Source organism: Phacochoerus africanus, chromosome 10 (genome assembly GCF_016906955.1).
Source record: "Phacochoerus africanus isolate WHEZ1 chromosome 10, ROS_Pafr_v1, whole genome shotgun sequence".
In the NCBI taxonomy this organism is placed as follows: domain Eukaryota; kingdom Metazoa; phylum Chordata; class Mammalia; order Artiodactyla; family Suidae; genus Phacochoerus; species Phacochoerus africanus.
The window spans coordinates 130,164,045-130,186,539 of NC_062553.1; the positions used below are offsets into that span (position 1 = coordinate 130,164,045).

At 40.8% G+C, this 22,495-nt stretch overlaps 1 protein-coding gene across 6 annotated transcripts in view; it reads left to right on the forward strand.

The window, feature by feature from the left end:
* FAM13A (family with sequence similarity 13 member A) overlaps positions 1 to 22,495 on the forward strand; it is a 325,535-nt gene that overhangs the window by 101,709 nt on the left and 201,331 nt on the right. For all 6 annotated transcript variants that reach the window (XM_047799215.1, XM_047799220.1, XM_047799218.1 and 3 more), the window contains one exon: positions 18,327 to 18,480. In XM_047799215.1, coding sequence (XP_047655171.1) covers positions 18,327 to 18,480 — 154 coding nt within the window. The remainder of the gene's footprint in view (positions 1 to 18,326; positions 18,481 to 22,495) is intronic.

The following is a 22,495-nucleotide window of genomic DNA, read 5'->3' on the forward strand; positions in this document are numbered from 1 at the left end:
CATTTCAATTGGGTAAAGTCTGACTTAAGAATTGTTTTTATTCCATTCCTTCTGCTCGTTAAACACTTGGTTGCTGTTTAACACTTCCAAACAGAAAAAGGCGGAGTTTCCCTTGTGGCTCAGGAGAAACGAATGCAACTCCTGTCCGCGAGGGTGAGGGTTTGATCCCTGACCTCTCTCAGTGGGTTAAGGATCCTGCGTTGCCGTGAGCTGCGGTGTAGGTCCCAGACGCAGCTCGGATCCAGCACTGCTCTGGTTGTGCTGTAGGCCAGCAGCTGCAGCTCCAATTCGACCCCTACCTAGCCTGGGACCTTCCATATGCTGCACATGCAGCCCTTCAAAGAAAAAAAAAGGAAACAAAGAAAGAAAAAGGCAAAGCACGCTAGGCAAGAGGTAGGAGTAACCAACACGTCCATCGATGGATGAATGGATAAACAAGACGTGGCATAGAAATACAAAAGAATATTCAGCCTTAAAAGGGAAGGACGTTCTGCCATTTGTGACAGACAACATGCGTGGACTTAGAGGACATCAGGCCCATATGAAATAGGCCCACGGAAAGACAAATACCTGTATGATGACACTCCTGTGAGGCGTGTGTAGGATTCAAATTCATAGAAACGGAAAGTAGAATAGTGGTCGCCCAGAGCCTCGGGGGCAGAAAAGGAGAAATAGTTGTTTCGTGGTTATGGAGTTTCAGTTTTGCAAGGTGGAAAAGTTTTGGAGGTCAGTTTCACAACAACATGTATATGCTTATTCTGAACCTCCATACTTAAAAATGCTAAGTAGATGGTCAATTTTATGTTGTATGCATTTTCTACAATTTGAAAAAAGCAGAGAGGAGGCAAGGAGCTGACATTTGAGGTCAAGTTCACTACTTGAAGAATCTTTTCCGAAGTTTTCAGTGGGCTCAGTTTTATAATAAAGCACCTGTATCTACACATAGTGCAGAAGAAAACGAGAATAAGATGGTTGCCTTTTTTTTCCCTTTACATTTTTTACCATGTTTTCACTAAGATTCCTGAGACTTTTGCCAGTTTTAAGGTAGGCTGCTGTCCGATACCATGAAGCTGGGCATGGTATCAAAACCATTTCCTTGAAACTTTTATAAAGATGATTTTGAGACTCTCTGAGGTTTTCTTACTCTTTTGAGACCCGCCATTAAGCACCCCTACTGGGACCTGAACATGGGTTAATACTAGAACCATGAAGGATTCCGGTTTTCCTTTTATGTTCGGTAACATGCAAGAGGAGCTCTCAGTAAAGACCCTGTGTTTCTTGCTGTGTATTTCCCCAAAGGCCTTGCCCGTGTTCCTTGAGCCCATTGGGAAGCCTGCTAAGCCTCCATCCCAGGCGTTATCGAGATTAAAGAGATGGCTATGTTTGCCTCTACCTTGCTGATGGGGGGAGAGCTGCTTCCCACAGGAGATGAAAAACGTCTTAAATGCTCTTGATTCTGATGCCAACAGCAAGAACATTGAGTATGTTCGTTACACTCTATTTTATACTCTACCCTATAAGCACGTGGTCCATTTATATACAAAGAAGACATTAATTTTGGGGGTGCCGGTCACCCTTTATTTTTTTTCTAGCTTTATTGAGATTCAATTGGCATATAACATTTGTAAATTTAAGGTGTACAGTGTGTCGATTTGATAGCGTGAAATATGGCCAAATGATTAGCATCGTAGCACTGGTTAACACCTCCCCCCACATCCCATAATTACCCTTTCTTTTTTTGTGGTTCGAACATTTAAAATCTACTCTCTCGTGGGGGAAAAAATGTAATTGTAATGTATACATGTAAGGATAACCTGACCCCCTTGCTGTACAGTGGGGAAAAAAAAAATCAAACAAGTGAATGAATATAACAAAACGGAAACAGACTGACAGATGTAGAGAATGAACTAGTGATTATAAATAAGGAGAGGGAAGGGAGGAGGGGCAATATAGGAGGAGGGGATTAAGGGTCACAAACTACTACTTATAAATAAGCTATAAGAATAAGTTATGGGGAGTTCCCGTCATGGCGCAGTGGTTAACAAATCCGACTAGGAACCATGAGGTTGCGGGTTCAATCCCTGACCTTGCTCAGTGGGTTAATGATCCAGTGTTGCTGTTAGCTGTGGTGTAGGTCACAGACGCGGCTTGGATCCTGCGTTGCTGTGGCTCTGGCGTAGGCGGGCAGCTACAGCTCTGATTAGACCCCTAGCCTGGGATCCTCCATATGCCACAGGAGCAGCCCAAGAAATGGCAAAAAGACAAAAAAAGGCAAAAAAAAAGAATAAGTATGGCACAGGGAATATAACCAATATTTTATAACAATGTTAAATTGGGTATAATCTATAAAATTTTGAATCCCTATGTTGTATGCCTGGAATTAATGTAATATTATAAAGCCACTATGTCTTGATTTAAAAAAATACTTATTTTATCTGAAAAAAAAAATCTTCTCTCTCAGCAACTTCTAAGTGTATAGTATAGTGTTTTTAAGCATCATCACTGCTGCGCATTGGATTCCTGGCACTTGTTCATCTTATAAGTAAAAGTGGAAAGTAACTTTTAATTGCATTGAAAAGGAACTGTGGAGATCAATTCTGCTTCTCGGAGAACGCAGATTTTTTTAGTTCTTCGCCCGGTGTAGCAGCAGGTTCTGTGGGAGATTTGAGATGATTTGGATAAACTCCCTGCCATAGCAATTCCTATGAAAAAGACTAGAGCATTTTGGGCAGTGGCCAGTTCAGTGTAGACCAACACTGTTACTTCAAGAGCTAGACTCTTACTCAGCATGGTAGAAAGTGTGGGTATGATTATTTAGAGTTTGTAAGACACCTTAAACATTTTGGGGGGATTATTTAGGCACAGTTTACGTAGCATAAAGCATATCCATTTTAGTATAGTGTCCTAAGTTTCAACAAGGTCTTACAATCCTATCACCACCAGTGCTATTAAGATGTAAACTATTTCCTTCTTTCCAAAGAGTTCCCTTGGGTCCCTCTAAGTCAACCCTTCCCTTTACCCAAGCCCCTGGTAACCCCTGATCCTTTTCTGACTCCATAGTTTTGCAAAGCATTTTTCACCTAAGCTTTTATACTTTTCATAAGACCTCTACAACATCTATTCCCAATATGGCTATTTTATAAATGAAGTAGCCAGGGTTCAGTTAAGCAACTTTCTGAAAGCTGCACTGTATAAATCCAGGACCTGAATCTTCATTTTCTTACTCAAAATCTCAAACATTTCTTTTAATCCTTCCATCTACCCCTTCCTCCAAGAGCCCCACTCTTCCCTGCATTCGGTTGCCTCCAGGTTGATCCTATATTAGGAGCCAGCACTGAACATTCACAGTAACACTGAAAGGACGAGACCATTTTTTCCCTTTGTATTCTCAGAAAGGGCCATTTTAGAACTTTTTTCCTAATCACATTCCCTCCTCAATTAAATTTTAACGCCATAGATACACTATTTATCTGTGTATGTGTGTGTGTTAAATATCTCTACTTTATAATATAAAAAGTAAGACTTTTTTAATGCCCCACCCAGGTAATATGCCCCCTTTGGGGCAGTATAGCCCCCACTGAGAATATGTAGATTAGAACTAAAATGGTCAAGGCCTTCCCATCATGGCTCAGTGGTGACGAACCCGACTGGTATCTATAAGGATGCAAGTTCAATCCCTGGCCTCACTCAGTTAGTTAAGGATCTGGCATTGCCATGAGCTGCAGTGTAGCTTGGAGCCAGGGCTCGGATTGTGTGTTGCTGCGGCTGTGGCATAGGCCTGCAGCTGCTGCTCCAATTCAACCCCTAGCCTGCAGGACACGTGGTACTTGAGTGAGTGTGAGACACATTCAAGGTCATATTCAACTTTTCATAACACGAAAATTTAGAAAATAGCACAGCAGATTTTTGGCTTGATTTTCATGAAAGAGTCTTAAGAACATATAAGTACGTAAAATCAGCCATTGGACATAACCTCCAAATGTTATTTAACAAGAGAAGTTAAAATATGTCTAAGCTAATTTAAAAAAAAATTTTTTTAGGTTGGCTTTTAATGTAGATCCAGACTTTAACCTATAATAGGGTGACCAAAGTAGTTCTATCAAAGAATAAATATCCGTCTTAATTTGGTTAAGTGCCATCATGGACATAATGTACAGCTTTAGCATGTTAGTGTGAATATGATTATTCCAAATGCATCTTGCCTCATCACTTTCATCAGGCAGTCGGAACTGGAGTCAGGATAAACCAAATTTCAGTGTCCTCAGTTGTCTTACCTGCAACATAGAGAAAGAAACATTCCTTACTATTTTTATTGCGCTAAAATACACGTGGCATAAAATGTATTGTCATAACAGTTTTTAAGTGTACAGTTCAGTGGCCTTAAAAACATTCACGTTGTGCAAACATCAGCAACATTCACCCCATAACTTTTTTTTTATTTCAGTGAAGAACACTGAACTAGGGGACTTAACAATGCTGTGTAAGTTTCAGGTATACAGCAAAGTGAATCAATGTCATAAATATGTATGTGTGTGTGTATATATATATATGTGTGTGTGTGTGTGTGTGTATCCATAACCATTCTTTTTCCCCATATAAGTTATTACAAACTATTGAGTAGATTTTCCTGTAAATTGGTGCAACCATTATGGATGACAATATGGAAACCTAAATATAGAACTACCATATGATCCAGCAGTCGCACTCCTGGGATATATTTGGAGAAAAATGTAATTCAAAGATGCATGCACCCCATTGTTCATTACAGTACTCTTTACAAAAGCCAGGACAAGGAAGCAACCTAAATGTCCATCCACAGAGGAATGGATAAAGAAGATGTGGTACATATATACAGTGGAATATAACTCAGCCATAAAAAAGAATGAAATAATGTCATTTGCAGCAACATGGATGGACCTAGAGATTATCATACTGAGTGAAGTAAGTCAGACAGAGAAAGATAATCATATGATATCACTTATATGTCAAATCTAATTTTAAAAATGATACAAAAATAACTTATTTATAAAACAGAAACAAATTTACAGATTTAAAAACCAATCTTATGGTTACCACAGGTGAAACCGTGGGGAGGGGAGGAATTGGGAATAACATATACACAATACTGTGTAAAATAGATGATTAATGAGAACCTACTGTATAGCACAGGAAAACCTACCCCATAACTTCTTCATCTACCTGTTCAACACTAACTACCCCCACTTCCTTTCCTTTAGCAACTACCATTATACTTTCTGTCTTTATGATTTTTGACTAAAATTTGTCTTGTTAAGTACCTCATGTAAGTGGAATCGTATAGTATTTGTCTTTTTGTGATTGGCTTATTTAATATCATCAAGGTTCAACTATGTTGTAGCATATAGTGGCATTTCCTTCCTTTTTTTTTTTCCCCTAGTTTAAATTTTTATGGCTTCACCCAGAGCATATGGAAGTTCCTGGGTTAGGGATTGAATCCAAGCTGCAGCTGCAGCAACATCAGATCATCCTTTAACCCAATGCTGTACCAGACTGGGAATTGAACCTGCACCACTGTGGCACCCAAGCCACTGCAGTCAGATTCTCAACCTACATGCCACAGCAGGAGTTCCCTCCTTCCATTTTAAGGTGGAATAATATTTCATTTTATGTATGAACACTGGATTCTTGAACAGCATGGATGGATACTGTGCAGATCCACTTATACATGGATTTTCTTTTCAGTAAATGCTAATGCTATCATACCACACGAGCTTGGTTGAATCCACGAAGGTGAATCCACGGATGAGGAGGGCGAACGATACAGTTGTATACAGATTTTCAGCTACCCGGGGGTCTGCACCCTTAGGGGACCCTTCGTTGTTCAGGAGCCACTGTACTACAGCTTCCTTTTCTCTTTATCCATCCGTGAACATTTGGGTTCCTTCCATGTTTTAATTATTGTGAATAATGCTGCTATGAAGGTTTGTGTACAAATATTCTTCTAGACCCCGCTTTTATTTATTTGGAGTATATACTCAGAAGTGGCTATACCAGGTTACACTCCTACCAGCAGTGCCCAGGGAACAATTTCTCTACATCCTCACAAACAATTATTGCTTTAAGCGGTTTTTGTTTGTTGTTATTTCTTAGCCACTCCAGTGGGGTGTGAGGTGGTATCCCACTGCAATTTTGATTCCCATTTCCCTAATGATTAGAGGTGTTGAACACTTTTCATGTGCTTATTGGCCATTTGTACATTTCTTTTCTTTGAAAATGTCTATTCAAATCCTTTGCTCATTTTTGAATCAGACTGGTTGAGGTTTTTTTTGCTGTTGTTACTGAGTTTTAGGAGTTCTCTACATATTCTGGATATTGACCCCTTATCAGATTCATGATTTACAAATATTTTCTCCCACTCTGGACTGCATTTTTACTCTATCAGTAGTGTCTTTGGTGCACAAAATTTTTTAATTTTCATTAAGTCCATTTTTCTCTTACTCTTTTGTTGCTTGTGTCTTTGATGTTATATCCAAGAAATCATTGCCAAATCGAGTGTCATGAAGCCTTTGTCCTTTGTTTTCTTCTGAGAGTTTTATTATTTTAGATCCTTGATCCATTTGATCTATTTTAAGTTAATTTTTATATATGGCACTAGATAAGGGGTCAACTTTATTCTTTTGCATGTGAATGTCTAGGTTTCCAGGTATAATTTTTTTGAAAAGACTATCCATTTCCCATTGAATGGTGTTGGCAGCCTTGTCAAAAACCATTTGAGCATACATGCTAGGGTTAATATCTAGCTCTCTATTCTAGTCTGTTAGTCTATGTATCTGTCTTTATGCCAATACCAAATTGTTTGATTACTGTAATTTTGCGGTAAATTTTGAAGTCAGGAAGTGTAAGTCTTCAATTTTTCTTCTTTTTTGAATTGGTTTTGGGTATTAGAAGTCCCATATGATTCCATATGAATTTTAGAATGGGTTTTTCTATTTCTGAAAAATGCCATTGAAATTTTGACAGGAATTGCTTTGAATCTGTAAATTATTTTGGGTACTATTCACCTTTTGATAATATGAAGTCTTCTAATCCATAAACATTTGATGTGTTTTCATTTATTTATGTCTTTAATTTCTTTCACCATCGTTTTGTAGTTTCCATTGTATAAGTCTTCCATCTCCTTGGTAAATTTATTCCTAAGGGGGATTTTTTTTGTACTTTTGTAAATGGAATTGTTTCTGTAATTTCCTTTTCAGATTGATCACTGTGTATAGAAATACAGTTGAGTTTTGTGTGTTGGCTTTGATTCCTGAATTCATTTATTATTTTAACAGTTTTGTGTGCTCTTTAGTATTTTCTTAGATAAATTTTTTATTGAAGTATAGTTGATATTTACAGTATGTGTTAGTTTCAGGTGTAAGGTGTATAGCGATTCCATATTTTTGCAGATTATACTCCATTATATGTTATTACAAGATGATGGATATAATCCTCTGTACTATACGGTGTATCCTTATTGCTTATCAGTTTTACATACTCTAGTTTGTATTTGTTAATCTCATACCCCTAATTTGTCACTCCATCTTCCCTCTCCCTTTTGGTAACCTCAAGTTTGTTTTCTGTATTTGTAAGTCTGTTTCTGTTTTGCATACACATTCATTTGTGTTTTTTTAATTCTACATATAAGTGATATCATACAATATTTGTCTTTATCTTTTTTCACTAAGCATGGTATTCACCGGGTCCATCCACATTGCTGCATAAGGCAGTATTTCATTGTTTTTAATGGCTGAGTGATAGTCATATACGGTATATATGCGATATTTAGTGATATATATGTATTTATATGTAAGTGATATATATAGTGCATATGTGCATGTATGTGTGTGTGTGTGTATGTGAACACTGTTCTTTTTCTTTTCCTGTTTTTTTTTAGGGTGAGGGCCTCACTCATCGCATGTCAAAGTTCCTGAGCCAGGGATTGAATTGAGCCACAGCTGTGACCTACACCTCTGCTCTAACTTTTATCATTTCCTTCTTTCTGCTAGCTTTTGATTTTAAAAAAATTCTTTTTTAGTTCCTTAAGTTGTAAAGTTAGGTTTGTGATTTGAGACTTGTTTTTTAATGTATTTATAGCTGTATGTTCCCTCCTTAGCTTCATTTTGCTACATCACATAAGTTTTGGTTTGTTGTGGTTTATTTTCATTCATCTCTAAGTATTTTCTAATTTTCTTCTTCTTCTTTTTTTTGTCTTTTTAGGGCTGCACCCGTGGCATATGGAGGTTCCCAGGCTAGAGGTCCAGTCAGAGCTGTGGCCATTGGCCTGTACCAGAGGCACAGCAATGTGGGATCTGAGCCACGTCTATGACCTACACCACAGCTCACGGCAATACTGGATCCTTAACCCACTGAGCAAGGCCAGGGATCGAACTTGAGTCTTCATGGATCCTAGTCGGGTTTGTTAACTGCTGAGCCGCAATGGGAACTCCCTCTAATTTCCTCGAGATTTTTTTTCTTTGAATCATTGATTGTTTAAACATGCTTTAATTCCATAATTTAATGAATTTTCCAATTTTTTTATGTTATTGATCCCTAACTTCATCCCATTATGGTCAGAGAAGTTACACTGCATGGTAGCTATCTTTTAAAATATGGAGTTCCCGACCGGGCTCAGTGGTTAACAAATCCGACTGGGAACCATGAGGTTGCCGGTTCCATCCAAGGCCTCCCTCAGTGGGTTAAGGATCTGGCGTTGCTGTGAGCTGTGGTGTAGGTTGCAGATGCGGCTCAGATCCCGTGTTGCCCTGGCTCTGGCGTAGGCTGGTAGCTACAGCTCTGATTGGATCCATAGCCTGGGAAACTCCATATACTGCAGGTGCGGCCCTAGAATGAATGAATGAATAAATAAACAAATAAATAAATAAGTAAAATGTGTTATGACTAATTTGTGACCTAACACATGGTCTACCTAGAAATATCACATGCACACTTGATTATAGTGAGTATTCTGTCGTTGTTGGAGAGAATAGTCTGTATATACCTGTGAATCTACTTGGTTTGTTGTTTCTGCCAACCCGTCTTTTCATTGGAGAATTCATTCCGTTTACATTCAATCCATTTACACTTCTTTACTGATAAGGAGGGACTTCTGTCATTGTGGTATTTCTTTTCTATGTGCCTTGTAGGTTTATTTTTCCTTCTAGTTTTATTAAGATATAATTGGCATATAGTACTGGGTAAGTTTAAAGTGTACAGCTTAGTGGTTTCACTTGTATACATCCTGAAATGATTACTGCAATAAGTTTAGTGAACATTCGTCATCTCGTATAAGCACAAAGTAAAGAAAAATAATTTTTTCTTTGTGATGAAAAACACGTAGGATTTATTTTGTTAAAATATTTTTATATAACATACAGCAGTGTTAATTATATTTATCATGCTGTACCTCGTGTCCCAAATATTTATAAATCTTTTTTTTGTCTTGTTAGGGCCACACCCATGGCATATGGAGGTTCCCAGGCTAGGGATAGAATTGGAGCTGTAACCAGGGGCCTACACCACAGCCACAGCAATGCCAGATCTGAGCCACGTCTGCAACCTACACCACAGCTCATGACAATGCCAGAGCCTTAACCCACTGAGGGAGGCCAGGGATCAAACCTGTGTCCTCATGGATGCTAGTCAGATTCATTTCCGCTGAGCCACTACGCAAACTCCTATACATCTTGTAATTGGAAACATTATAGCTTTTTTGTAGCTCTATTACTGCATTAGTATTTCCTTTTGTGTTTAGTTGATTGGTGCTGAAATGTTTACATTCCTTTCCCATTTCCTTTTCTGTACATTCTATGGCTCTTTTCTTTGTATTTCCCGTGGAGATTACATCTTCTGCCCTAAAGTTTTAATACTCTGATCTGAATAAATACCAGCTTTACTTCAATAACATACAAAAATGTTGCTTCTTTATAGTTCCATTTTTGGTGGAATCTTCAGGGCTTTCTGTATAGAATAGGTCCTCTGCAAAGATTGACAGTTTTACTTCTTCTTTCCCAGTTTGAATGTCTTGTCTGTCTTTCTTGCCTGATCGCTCTGGCTAAGACTTCCAGTACCATGTTGAATAGAAGTGGTGAGGGTGGGCATCCTTGTCTTATTCCAAATCTTAGAGGAAAATCTTTCCGCTTTTCACTGTTGAGTATAATGTTAACTGTGGGCTTATTGCCTTTATTGTGTTGTGGTACTTTCCCTCTATACCCACTTTGCTGTGAGCTTTTGTCAAAAATGGGCATTGAATTTTGTCAAGTGCTTTTTTCTGCATCTGTTGATATGATCATACGTTTCTTGTCTTTCATTTTGTTAATGTGGTATATCAATTGATTTGCAGGTATTGGCCCATCTTTGCATCTCTGGAATGAATCCCACTCGATCATAGTGTAGGATCCTTTTAATGTATTGCTTAATTTGGCTTGCTGATATTTTGTTGAAGATTTTGGTGTTTATATTCATCAAGGCTATTGGCCTGTAATTTTCCTTCTTGTAGTGTCCTTGTCTGGTTTTGACACTGGGGTACCTAATAGTTGTTTTAAATGATTAGTCTTTTCGATTTGGCATTATAAGCCAAGTTACAGTATTATTAGCTTTTAAACTAATAACTTTTTTGAACTTTAAATGTATCAGTCTCTTAAACTCCATAGAAAATAAAGTACAGTTGCAGACCATTGTTACAATAACACACGGTTTTATAATTGCTGGGGTATTTATCTTTATTGAAATATTTATTTCTTGCACAGCTTCAATTTCCTGCCTCATGGCCTTTCATTTCAGCGTGGAGGACTCCCTCAAGCATTTCTCACAGGGCAGGTCTGTTGGTAACTAATTCCCTCAGCTTTTGTTTATCTGAGAAGATATATTTCTCCCTTACTCTTGAAGGACATTTTTGCCACATACAGGATTATTGCTTGATGGTTTCTTTCTTTCTTTTAGCATTCTTTTTTTTTTTTTGTATTTTGCCTTTTTTAGGGCTGCACCCGCAGCATATGGAGGTTCCCAGGCCAGGGGTCGAATCAGAGCTGTAGCCACCAGCCTACACCAGAGCCATAGCAATGCGAAATCCGAGCTGCGCCTGCAACCTACACCACAGCTCACGGCAACGCCGGATCCTTAACCCACTGAGCAAGGCCAGGAATCGAACCCACAACCTCATGGTTCCTAGTCGGATTCGTTAACCACTGAGCCACAATGGGAACCCCTCTTTTAGCATTCTGAATTTATCAGTCTCTGGCCTCTAGAGTTTCTGATGAGATATCTGTTGATGATCTAGTTGAGGCTCCCTGGTATGTGATGAATCACTTCTCTCTTGCTGCTTTCAAGATTTTCTCTTTCTCTTTGGCTTTTGAAAGTTTAATATAATGTATCTCAGTGTGGGTCTTTGAATCCTTTGAGCTTCCTGGATATTCATACTCATATCTTTCATCTTGAAGATTTCAGCCATTATTTCTTCAAATATTTTCTCTACCCTTTTCTCTTTCTTTTCTCCTTCTGGGATTCCTATAGTATGTATGTTGGTTCACTTGCTGGTATCCCACAGGTCCGTTAGGCTCTGTTTCCTTTTTTTTTTTTAACTTTTGTCTTCCTGTCTTTCAGACTCAATAATTTCCATTGTTCTAGATTCATCGTCACTGATTCTTTCTTCTGTGTGATGAAATCTGCTTTCGAATCCTTCCAGTGAATTTCTCATTGCAATTATACTTTTCATCCCCAGAATTTCTTTTGGTTTGTTTTGGGTTTTTTTTTTTCCTCTTTTTTGGTATTTCCATTTTGTTCACACATTATTTTCTCGACTTTTTTGGCTTCTTCCTTTAGTTTTTTGAGCATCTTTAAAAACAGTTGTTTTAAAGTCTTTATCTAGTATCTCTTCCATCAGGTCTTTTTCCAGGAAAGCTTGTATTTATTTTTTTCTTGAATGAACCATACTTTCCTGTCTCTTTGTATGCCTTGTAATTTTTGTTGAACAGAGGTCATTCAAATCTAATAATGTGGTAACTCTGAAAGTCAGATTCTCTTCCTTCCCTGGAGTATGCTGTTTTTAATGTTTTTGGTTAACTATTTTTTGTTTTGTTTTTGATTGTTGTAGACCGTCTTTTACTAAGATCAATCCTAAGTGTAAATTCAAGGTCTTCTCAGGTCTTTTTTTTTTTTCTTCTAGCCTTTCTGTGTGCATGCACACTTTCTAATTTTCCCTATATATGCAGTTGTTTCTGAATATTCTAGTCTCTCATGCCTACCTCCCATAAGAAGAAAAGAAAAAAAAATCAAAGTAGCAGAAAAAGGGGTGCCAGCCCTTTATATCTCCTAGAAGTCACATCAGCCAAAAGGGAGGGGCTTTCAGCCAGGGAAGGAGGTGCAGCAGCAACGGCTGCCCACCTTTTTGCACCTCAGCGGCAGAAGTCAGCATTCAGAGCATACATCCCCAGTATTTGGAAGACAGGGGTAGGGGGTGTTGAGTTTGTTTGTTTGTTTGTTTGCTTGCTTATCCTGGTTCTCACAATCTGTGTTGAAGCTACTCAAAGAACTTGAGAATAGCTTCCTGCCACATGGCTGGAGTGGGGGATGAGTGATTACTGTGCTAAGAGCTGACATTGAACAAAATTTACCACACTTTACTGCCTACCCTGGATATTGTAACTCTTCAGTACACTCAAGTTCCAAACTATTTCATCAGACAATTTTTGCTGGTATAATTGTTGTCTTGGTAGGGAGACTGATTTCTGGTCCTTCCTACTCCACTATTTTCCCAGAATCCTCTCCTTATATTTTTTTCTCATTTGTTTTTGCCTTGATTATTTTTTAAAAATGGTAAATTTAAAATTGATAAGCTTCTATGAATCAAAATAACCATATGACAGCAGGTTGTAATTGCCACAGCTATTTCCACAGACTGATGCAGCTTTGATGCAAAAGGTCTTAAAGGTATGGATGCTCTCACTTAACTGAAGCTTTACCCTTACAAATGACTGCAGAAATATATTGTAATACAAAGGATTGAGAGTAGATGTATTATATAGAATATCTAGAATCTAATGTAGTCTCAAGATAAGCCAAAATGTGCAGAAATTTCTGCTTTGTCACAACAGAAAATGGAAGGATAAAATGGAAGAGGAAAGTTATTTGCCCAACACACCTGACATAATATGACAGAACAAACATAGGATGATAGCTATAGATGTTTTGGTTCAAACCGAAGGAAATTAAAGATTAAAAAAAAAAAAAGTGACTGGCTAATGGCTTTTCTGATATCCAGCCCAGCAAATGTTGGGAATCTGTTGACTAGATTTCAAAGCCTAGGGATACTTCTCCCTGGTTTTCAGCTTTACCTTCTTGGTTCTTGGTTCTGCCCTGAGTCATCCTTCATTTTTTGATGAAAGGCAGCACATGTTTGCAGCTGAGTAATTTTATCAGCCTGCTTCCTGCCAATGTAATTTTGGAAATCTGATGGCCTCCTTTCGTTTTGTACCTTTTCTGTCCCTTTCATTCCAAGTTGGCAGTGTTTCTGCTGAAATACGTTTCTCAAAATCTTAATGTCTTTTGTGAATTTCACTGGGATTCACTCCATTAGAAAAAAGGCACATCCGCAGGTCTTTCCCAGATAATCCTTTCTCTCTTGCAGGCTCCTGCTGAGATGGCTGAAGTGCAATCTCTTGAACTCCTAAAGGCCCTTTGGTTTGACTGAAAGGATCCGTGAGGCACACCCTTCCTGGTCCAACTGCATAATCGGAGCTTTTGGTCTTCCTGAGGTTTTAGCACAAGGTTTTATTGTCACCCTCTCTACCTTTTCTACTGATCCTGCTTGCCTGGCAGAGAATCTCTTACTTTCAGTGTCTTTTGCCATCTGTAGAGTCAATTTTAAAATCAAGTCCTATTTCCTCTTTACTTAACAGTTTTAATCTCAATTTCTGTCTCCTCCTCCCTCACTCCCCCCCCTCTTGCGTTTTACTATAACTGGCAAGGAGAAACCAAGTCATGCTTTCAAAACAGTGCTTGGAAGTTTTTTGGATTATATATGCAACCTTGTTGCTTACAAATACCGTTGCTGACATAACTGCAAGAGACAGTTTCACTAAGCTTTCTGCCAGTAAAGCAAGGATCTCCCTTCTTTCTGTTTCCAAAAACATTTTTAAAAATCTTTTCCTTTCTTTCTTTCTTTTTTTTTTTTCCTTTTTAGGGCCACACCTGCAGCATATGGAAGTTCCCAGGCTAGGCATCCAACAGCCACAGCAATGCCAGATCCAAACCACATCTGCGAACTTCACCACAGCTTGTGGCAACACCGGATCTTTAACCCACTGAGCGTGGCCAGGGGTCAAGCCTGAATTCTCATGGATAATAGTTGGGTTTGTTACCGCTTAGCCACAATAGGAACGCCAACATTTTATTTTTAAATTTCCTTCTGTTACTGGATGCAGTGGGTCCATCACTTGAGGTGCTTAGCCAGTGAACATACCAAGTGTTTTTGATTAAAGCGGAAACATTCATTATTTGTGACCAGTAAGACGATAGGGAGAATGCTCTCAAAGCACTCTCTCTCCTAGAACATCAAAATCAGGGAAGGATTTTTTTTTTTTTCTTTTTAGGGCCACACCTGTGGCATGTGGAAGTTTCCAAACTAGGGGTCCAATAAGAGCTGTAGCCTCTGGCCTACGCCACAGCCATGGTGACACCGACTCCAAGCTGCATCTCTGCCTATATTATAGCTTGTAGCAATTCCGGATCCTTAACCCACTGAGCAGGGTCAGGGATCGAACCCACATCCTCATGAATACTTGTCACGTTCATTACTGCTGAGCCACGCTAGGAACTCTGAGAGCAGGAAGTTTTAAGCTATGGGTACCTGCATATTCATAAGAGGACGGATACAATCATCCATTTAGAAGTGGAGTCCGAGATGGGTTTGCACAGTACAACATACATTTCATGTTCAAAAATACCAGCAGGGAGTTCCCTTTGTGGCTCAGCAGTTAACAAACCGCACGAGGGTCCGTGAGGCTGTGGGTTCCATCCCTGGCCTAACTGGGTGGGTCGAAGATCAGTGTTGCCGTGAGCTGTGGTGTAGGTCGCAGATGTGGCTCGGATCTGGCGTTGCTGTGACTGTGGTGTAGGCCGGCAGCTATAGCTCTGATTTGACCGCTAGCCTGGGAACATCCAGATGTTGCAGGTGCAGCCCCCCCCCCCAAAAAAAAATACCAGCAGTTCCCACCCTTGGGGTGGAGATTTTAGCATTAGCATAAGGCAGAGGTCACTCTAGATGGACAATTCAGGTACCTGGTTGAGTAAAGTCTTGAGGGACAGCAGTGGTCCGTGTGGTCGTGCCTTAGGCTCCAGTTAATGTGTTGGTCGGGTGCTTGAGGGGGTTTGGATCCTGCAAAACGGCTTCAGGCTGATTTTTGCCTTTGAAGCAGAATTGGGCGTCTTTATGACTGATGTTATTATCTTTGCTGTGGTGACTTCCCCTGCCTCATAACAGCCATTTGTTCCTGCCTTCTTTGTTCTATTTAAAAAATCATTATTTACCCAGACCTACCTCTTCTTTGTTTTCACAGGAAGACCTAGGAGGCCATAGTTGATCTTTCTTCCAATCATCAGTAAACAGGACTCAAAGGGGCTCTAAAATTCATCTTTTGGTTCTCAACCTACGTTTGCCCAGCACATGTTACAACTTCTGCCATTGCCTGCTGTTTTGCTTGTGTAAGATAGGACGTCCTCTGGCTTGACCTCACCTCTTCCTTGTGACTGTCTGGCTAACGCTTGTGGTAGTGTCTTTACCATCCAGAGTTCCACTGATAATCTGTTGAAAGCATTTTAAGCTTTCTCAGTCATATTACCCAAATTCTACCAGTCTCCTCTCGCTATCCAGGGCCAAAGCGACTCTTCTATTTAAGGTAGTTGTTATAGCAGCAACCGACTTCCAATACCGAACTCTGTTTTAGTGTGCACTTGTTGTGTAACAAGTCACCACAAATGTAGTGCCTTAAAATGACAACTGTTTGCTGTCTCGTGCTTTCCATAGCTCAGGTGTCCAGGCACAACTTGGCTGGGTCCTCTGCTTGGGTCTCACACAACTGACGTCAGGGTATCAGCTGGGGGATACCTCCTTCCTAGGGAGGGAAAGAATCTGTCTTCAAGCTCATTACAGTTGTTGGTGGACTCGTTTCTTGGCAGCTGCGTGAAGACCCCGGCTTCTTACTGACTGTGAGCGAGGGGCCTCAGGTCCACATGAGGCCACTGCTGTACTGGTTGGGTGCTTGGGGGGCGCTCTCACAGGCCCTTTCCGAACACGGCAGCTTCGTTCTCCAAGACCAGGAGCAGAATCCCCGCTGCCGTCTGCTAAGACTGAGTCTTATACAGTGTGACATCATCAGGGGAGTGACATCCTATGACCTTGAACAGAGGCAGGTCATCGGTTCTGTCTACACTGTAGGGGAGTAAAGGAGTATCACTCACTGAGAATCACCTTAGAGTGGATGCTCCAAAGATGGTAGAGTAGACTGAGCTGTATCCCCCAGAGACAGCAGGTTGCAAGCCTTGGAAACTATAAATGTTATCTTATTTGGGGAAAAAGGAGGCCTTTGCCGTTGTAATTATGATAGAAATCTTTAAATAAAGGGATTGTCCTGGATTATCTGAGTGGGCATTAAATACAATCACGTGTATTCTTATAAGAAGGAGGCAGAAGGAGACGGGACATGTGTCCAGAAGAGAATACCATGTAAAGGTGGAGTAGAGGGAAATTTGAAGATGTTGACCTTGATTGAAGGGAGGCAGCCACAACCCAGAAATGCTGCCAGATTCTCCCCACTTGAGCCTCTGTGGCGTGTGTGCTCCTGCTCGCGCTTTAATTTCTGTCCACTGATAGAGATGGAACTCTTCTGACCCCCGGAACTGGGAGAGAATAAATTTTGTTTCAAGCCACCCAATCGGTCAGTTTTGTTGCAGCAGCCGTAGGAAACTAATACACAGGAAACAGATACAGACGAAATATGATACGTCAGTGTTGCTTTTTTAATGCGTGTCACTGATTACTCAATGAGGTTAAGTATCTTTTTATAAGATTCTTGACTACCCAAGTATTTTCTTCTGTGAGCTTTTCTGTTGTCTCTTTTTTAAAAATTATTATTCACTTTCTTATTGATTCGTAAGAATTCTTCAGTCTAATTACTAATCCAGTGTCAGCCGTCCATGTTACTGAAGAGATTTCTCTTCTTCCTATTTGAGCTTATCTTTCTATTTTATTTATGGTGTCTTCTGCATTCTGAAAACTTGTATACCTTTTTTTTTAATTATGGAAAATGTTAAGCATACCAAAAGAGAGAATAATATAATAAATCTTCCATGTACACATCACGCAGCTTCAAAAATTATCCGTATTTTTCCCCAGAAGCGTGTATCTTTTAAGTTTTGTACCTTTTGTGCACCATCAGAAATCCTTCAAGTAGTGTTGCTATTATTTGTGTGGCTGTCATGCTAAAACACTCTTTCTTTTTGTCATAACGCTTCTTCTTTCTTGCTTTTCCTTTTTTTTTAATAAGCATTACCTTATGTGTAGCAATTTTTAATATATACAAAGATTATTGCACCCACGTTAACCTGGGTGCAATAATCTTTGTATTATTGTACCTACTTCCTGAACAATGTGTACTTTTCTTATGTAGCACAAGCTATAAATTCCGATCTTGGGAACTTTCCAGTTGTCCCAGCAACATCCTATGTGTCACTATAGAGCTTATTGAAAATACCACGTGTCCTTATAAGAAGCCTGATCAATCATTCAGGAAATGTCCAAGTATAAGCCTGAGTCAGCTGTGCTGACAATTTTGTTTTTACAAAGTAATTCCTCTCAATTTTTTCTTTTTTTTTTAATTACTCAAATGAATTTATCACATCTGTAGTTGCATAATATCATAACAATCCAATTTCACAGGATTCCATCCCAGAGCCCAAGCACATCCCCCCACCCCCCAAACTGTCTCCTCCAGAGACCATAAGTTTTTCAGTGTCTGTGAGTCAGCATCTGTTCTGCAAAGAAGGTCAGTCTGTCCTTTTTTCAGATTCTACATGTCAGTGAAAGCATTTGATGTTGGTGTCTCATTGTCTGGCTGACTTCACTTAGCATGATCGTTTCTAGGTCCATCCAGGTTGCTAAAAATGCTGGTATTTCATTCATTTTAATGGCTGAGTAATATTCCATTGTGTCTATGTACCACATCTTCTTGATCCACTTCTCTGTCGATGAACATTTAGGTTGTTTCCATGTTTTGGCTATTGTAAATAGTGCTGCATTTTTTTTCCCTTCTTTCTAGTGTGCCACCTGGGCTTGAAGGCATGAAAGAGCAAGACCTCTGCAACAAGATAATGGCTAAAATACTTGAAAATTACAATACCCTGTTCGAAGTAGAGTATACGGAAAATGATACCCAGAGGTGTGAAAACCTGGCGAGGCTTATCATAGTAAAAGTGAGTAACTTTGGTATTTAATTTTCACTATCACTGTATCATCAATGGAAGCTATTTTACTTAAATCATTCTCTGTCACAGAAATACCTTATGGGGATTTCTCGTCGTGGCACAGCAGAAATGAGTCTGACTAGGAACCGTGAGGTTGCAGGTTCAATCCTGAGTGGCCTCGCTCAGTGGGTTAAGGATTTGGCATTGCTGTGAGCTGTGGTGTAGGTCTCAGATGCAGGGTGGATCCTGCATTGCTGTGGCTGTGGTGTAGACTGGCCGCTGTAGCTCGGATTGGACCCCTAGCCTGGGATTCTTCACATGCTGCAGGCACAGCCCTAAAAAGTTTAAAAAAAAAAAAAAAAAAACCTTATGGCTGTAACTTCAGATTATTATTCCTCTGTTTATGGAATTCTTTTTATGAAATGACCCTCCATATCAGGTGTTTGTTAAATGGAGATCTCTTCTAAGATTGGAGAGTTGTGGCTAGATGTTTCCTCGCTGCTACAAAATCATCACAAAAGCATTTGTGTGCTCCCAGTGCCGTGGTCAGTTAGGCACACCACCTTTTTAGGGAAGCCTGGCATCAGCAGGGATCTATCTTGTCCTCTGTCCAGAGGTGTTCGCTGACGGCACAGACTGCAGATTTCTGAAGGCAAAGTGTTACTCTGACTTTTCGTCTCTCTTGTGTCTGGCACACTTTGAAGTTCGGCCTCAGATGGTAAGGCCAAGCTCTGCGGTCCTGCGTAACTATCACCAGTAAAGGAGAGTAGTTTTAAAACCTATACAGGAATCCTAGCCAATCCTGTGAAATCTTTTTATACATTTTTATCATTTATGACATATCTTTTACACGTTCGGTTGGCATGTAGGTCTCTAAAGATTTTCAGTTGAGAGATAGAGTCTAAACATCCAGACCAAATCCTTCAGATGTGGGACAAGAGGGAAGGCATCTTATTTCTTTCTCATTCATATCGAGGTAAATCTTCATGGAGCTAATATGGGAGGGTCCCTCGGGGAGGTGGCGGGGGCGGGGGGGTCCTGAGACTGACCCCAATACAGACCACACTCTGCTCTGGCTGATTCGTATGGCGGTGAGTGGTACAACCAGAGGCACTTAGTCTGGGCAGCGAGGGGGTGTTTTCATTTCTTCTTCCAGGTGAGGCATGACTTAGAAGAAGCAATGAGAGGTAGCAGGTAACATGTAGCACCTAACTAAAACAGCAGCAGCAGCCCAAAATGAGCTTTTCATAAACCAGAGCTTATGTGTGACTCTACACCAGACTCCCTCTAAGGGATCGAATACACATGAGAGGAATGTGTTTAACGGGAATCTTTCCAGCCTTACTAAAGGGAACTTCCAACTGAAATTTGAGGGAAGGGAAGAATGGGGCTCAGAGAAGACGAGCAGCTTTGGAGAAGATCAACCACAGCCTAAGGCGGCAGAAGCACAGTAGCAGAGAAAATATCTGTGATTCACAAGACAATATTAAAGGGGGGAAAAAAAGCTTGTATCAGTTTTGCCCCCCCCCCCCGCAATTAATATAATTTTCTAAATAGAACAAGAAAATCTAGCTTAAATGTGCTTCTCTGATTCCTGTAGGGCTTTGCAAAGAATCTCTTTAAAACTATTAAAAAGTGATTGACTTTGTTTCAGCTCGGTCTCTGATAAACACTTTTTAACACCCATACCTTTTAACTAGGACTGATGAAATAACGCGGTAAAGCTCAAATAGAATGCAAATAGATAAATAGGATCTCCCAGGCAAGACACACTTGCTGACATTCAGATAATCACTGGAATACACCCACAGGAGCTTGCATGCTGGGCAGATAAAGTAACACCTGTTGAGATCTTTGGAAGAGCGCCCTGCGTGGAAATCCTTGCGCTACTAGGTTTAAGCATGAGTACAAGACACATAAACTGACAATCCCGGGGGAGCCAAACGGCAGATATCTTAGTGGATGGATGTGCCTGCTGTTTTCCTAAGGCAAGCTTCAGAGCTGGCCTAGAGGCAGATAAATATTGTGGTTGGAAACCCCGTATCTACTCTGTGAAGCGTCATCCTGCTAAAGCAGAATGTTTAATGCGCTTTTACTGACCTTGCTGACAGTCTGACCTCTGAGATGGTGAATCACGCAGCAAGGAACAGGGATTCCTGGCCTTAATTATCCCCGTTAGGAATGGCATAGATGTTATGGGAATTCGTTGCCTGCGATGTGCCAGTGCCATTTTAGGATCCGTTAACAATAAAGAATGCATGAGCCAGGGTGAGAGCTGGAAACCTGGATGTTGTTTAGAATGCAGTTTAAAAAAAAAAATTCCTAAGTTCGGAGAAACATTAGATATAAGCCAAAAGGAAGCTGGATTGAAAGGGGATTGGGAGGCTCACGGTGGTATCATTAACACACTGAAAAAAATAGGAAAAATGGGAGAGCAGCTGCATAAAACAAGCTCTCATCCTCACGAGGCAGCTTTGAGAAGGAAGTCTCCAGAAACCGACATCCTGGCGGGAGGTGGGATGGATGTGCTGGGAGCACGCCTTGTCCATTTCCGCCCTATCCTGACCCAGGAAAGCCCGCAGAACCGTTTGAGGATTCTGTCCCTGCGTGGACATCTCCACTGGCTGGCTTCCTCTGCGGGAGACTTTTATCTCCTGCTTTCAGGGAGACGGAAAGGAGGGCCAGAGAGTCCCTTTTGCAGTGGCCAGACCATAAGTCACTTTAATTCCAAATAATTAGCAGGACCTGGAGGCACATTTTGGGGTGGTCTGCGCTGGACCCCAACAGTTCCCTAGAACTTTCACATACTAAAAACGGAGCTGGTGACTGTGCATGTGTGTGTGTGTGTGTGTGTGTGTGTGTGTGTGTGATAGAGAGAGAGAGAGAGAGAGAGAGAGAGAGAGAGAGAAGTGAGGTGGTAGTTGGGGGAGGAAGAGAGAGAGCCTCCATTTCATGGGACCAGTTTCTTAGTTCTAAGAACAGGTCAGTTCCATGAAATATTTGCAATATCCCTTCTCAGAAGGTGGTGATACCAGTGGGCTCCCCAAGCCAGACGTCTGGAAACCAAAGAAGCACAGAGGTTAATCATTGGATCAGGGAGTTCCTGTTGTGGCTCAGCAGCTAAAGAACCTGACTAGTATCCAGGAGGACGTCGGTTCGATCCCTAGCCTCCATCAGTGGGTTAAGGATCTGGTGTCACCATGAGCTGTGGTGTAGGTCGCAGATGCGGCTCGGATCCTGCGTTGCTGTGGCTGTGGCATAAGCTGGCAGCTGCAGCCACGATTCCACTCTGAGTGTGGGAACCTCCATGTGCCGAGGGTGCAGCCCTAAAAAGAAAAGAGAAAAAAAAAATCACTGATGCTGATTATAAACCAGTTTCTGAGCGGAGCAGGGGGAAGGAAGGTTAAAAAAAAAAAAAGAAAGAAAGAAAAAGAAAATAGAAAGATGTATACAAAAAGAGAATGCGGGCACAAAACAAATGATAAAGACGTGAAATATCAGAGCTGAGAGGAAGCTGAGACTCATGAAAAGTCCTTAGAGAAAAGGGCTGTTAAAGGGAAAAAGCACTCAACTAACTGGGGCACACGCCCCTGTGTACCCCAGGGTAAAAGACAAAGCATTGGACGCCATTCTCGTGATGCCCTTGTGGGCGAAGGGAAACCTGGGCTTTTGGGGTCCAATTTGATTGTGTGTGGACCCGGGTGAAGCAGCTCGGCCAGAGTGTGGGAACGTAGATTGCTGTTTCCTTCAGGGGAGGTCTCGCCGTTTGTTTGGGTCCTTCTGCGTATTTTCATCATGGACTGACCGTGAGCACGAACCTAGCACTTTTGGGAGTGTAATCAAATTAGAAGAACAGGTCAGATATCGGATGGCTCCATATGTAGGGCAACCCAATGGGGTGTGGCATGTGTGTGTGTGTGTGTCCGTCCAGCCCTTTCTGTAGTCTTCCTTTAAAAACAACACCTGTTTTCTTCGGACCTGCAGCGACGAGCGGAGGTCAGACGGGCCCCTCCCGCCGCCCCAG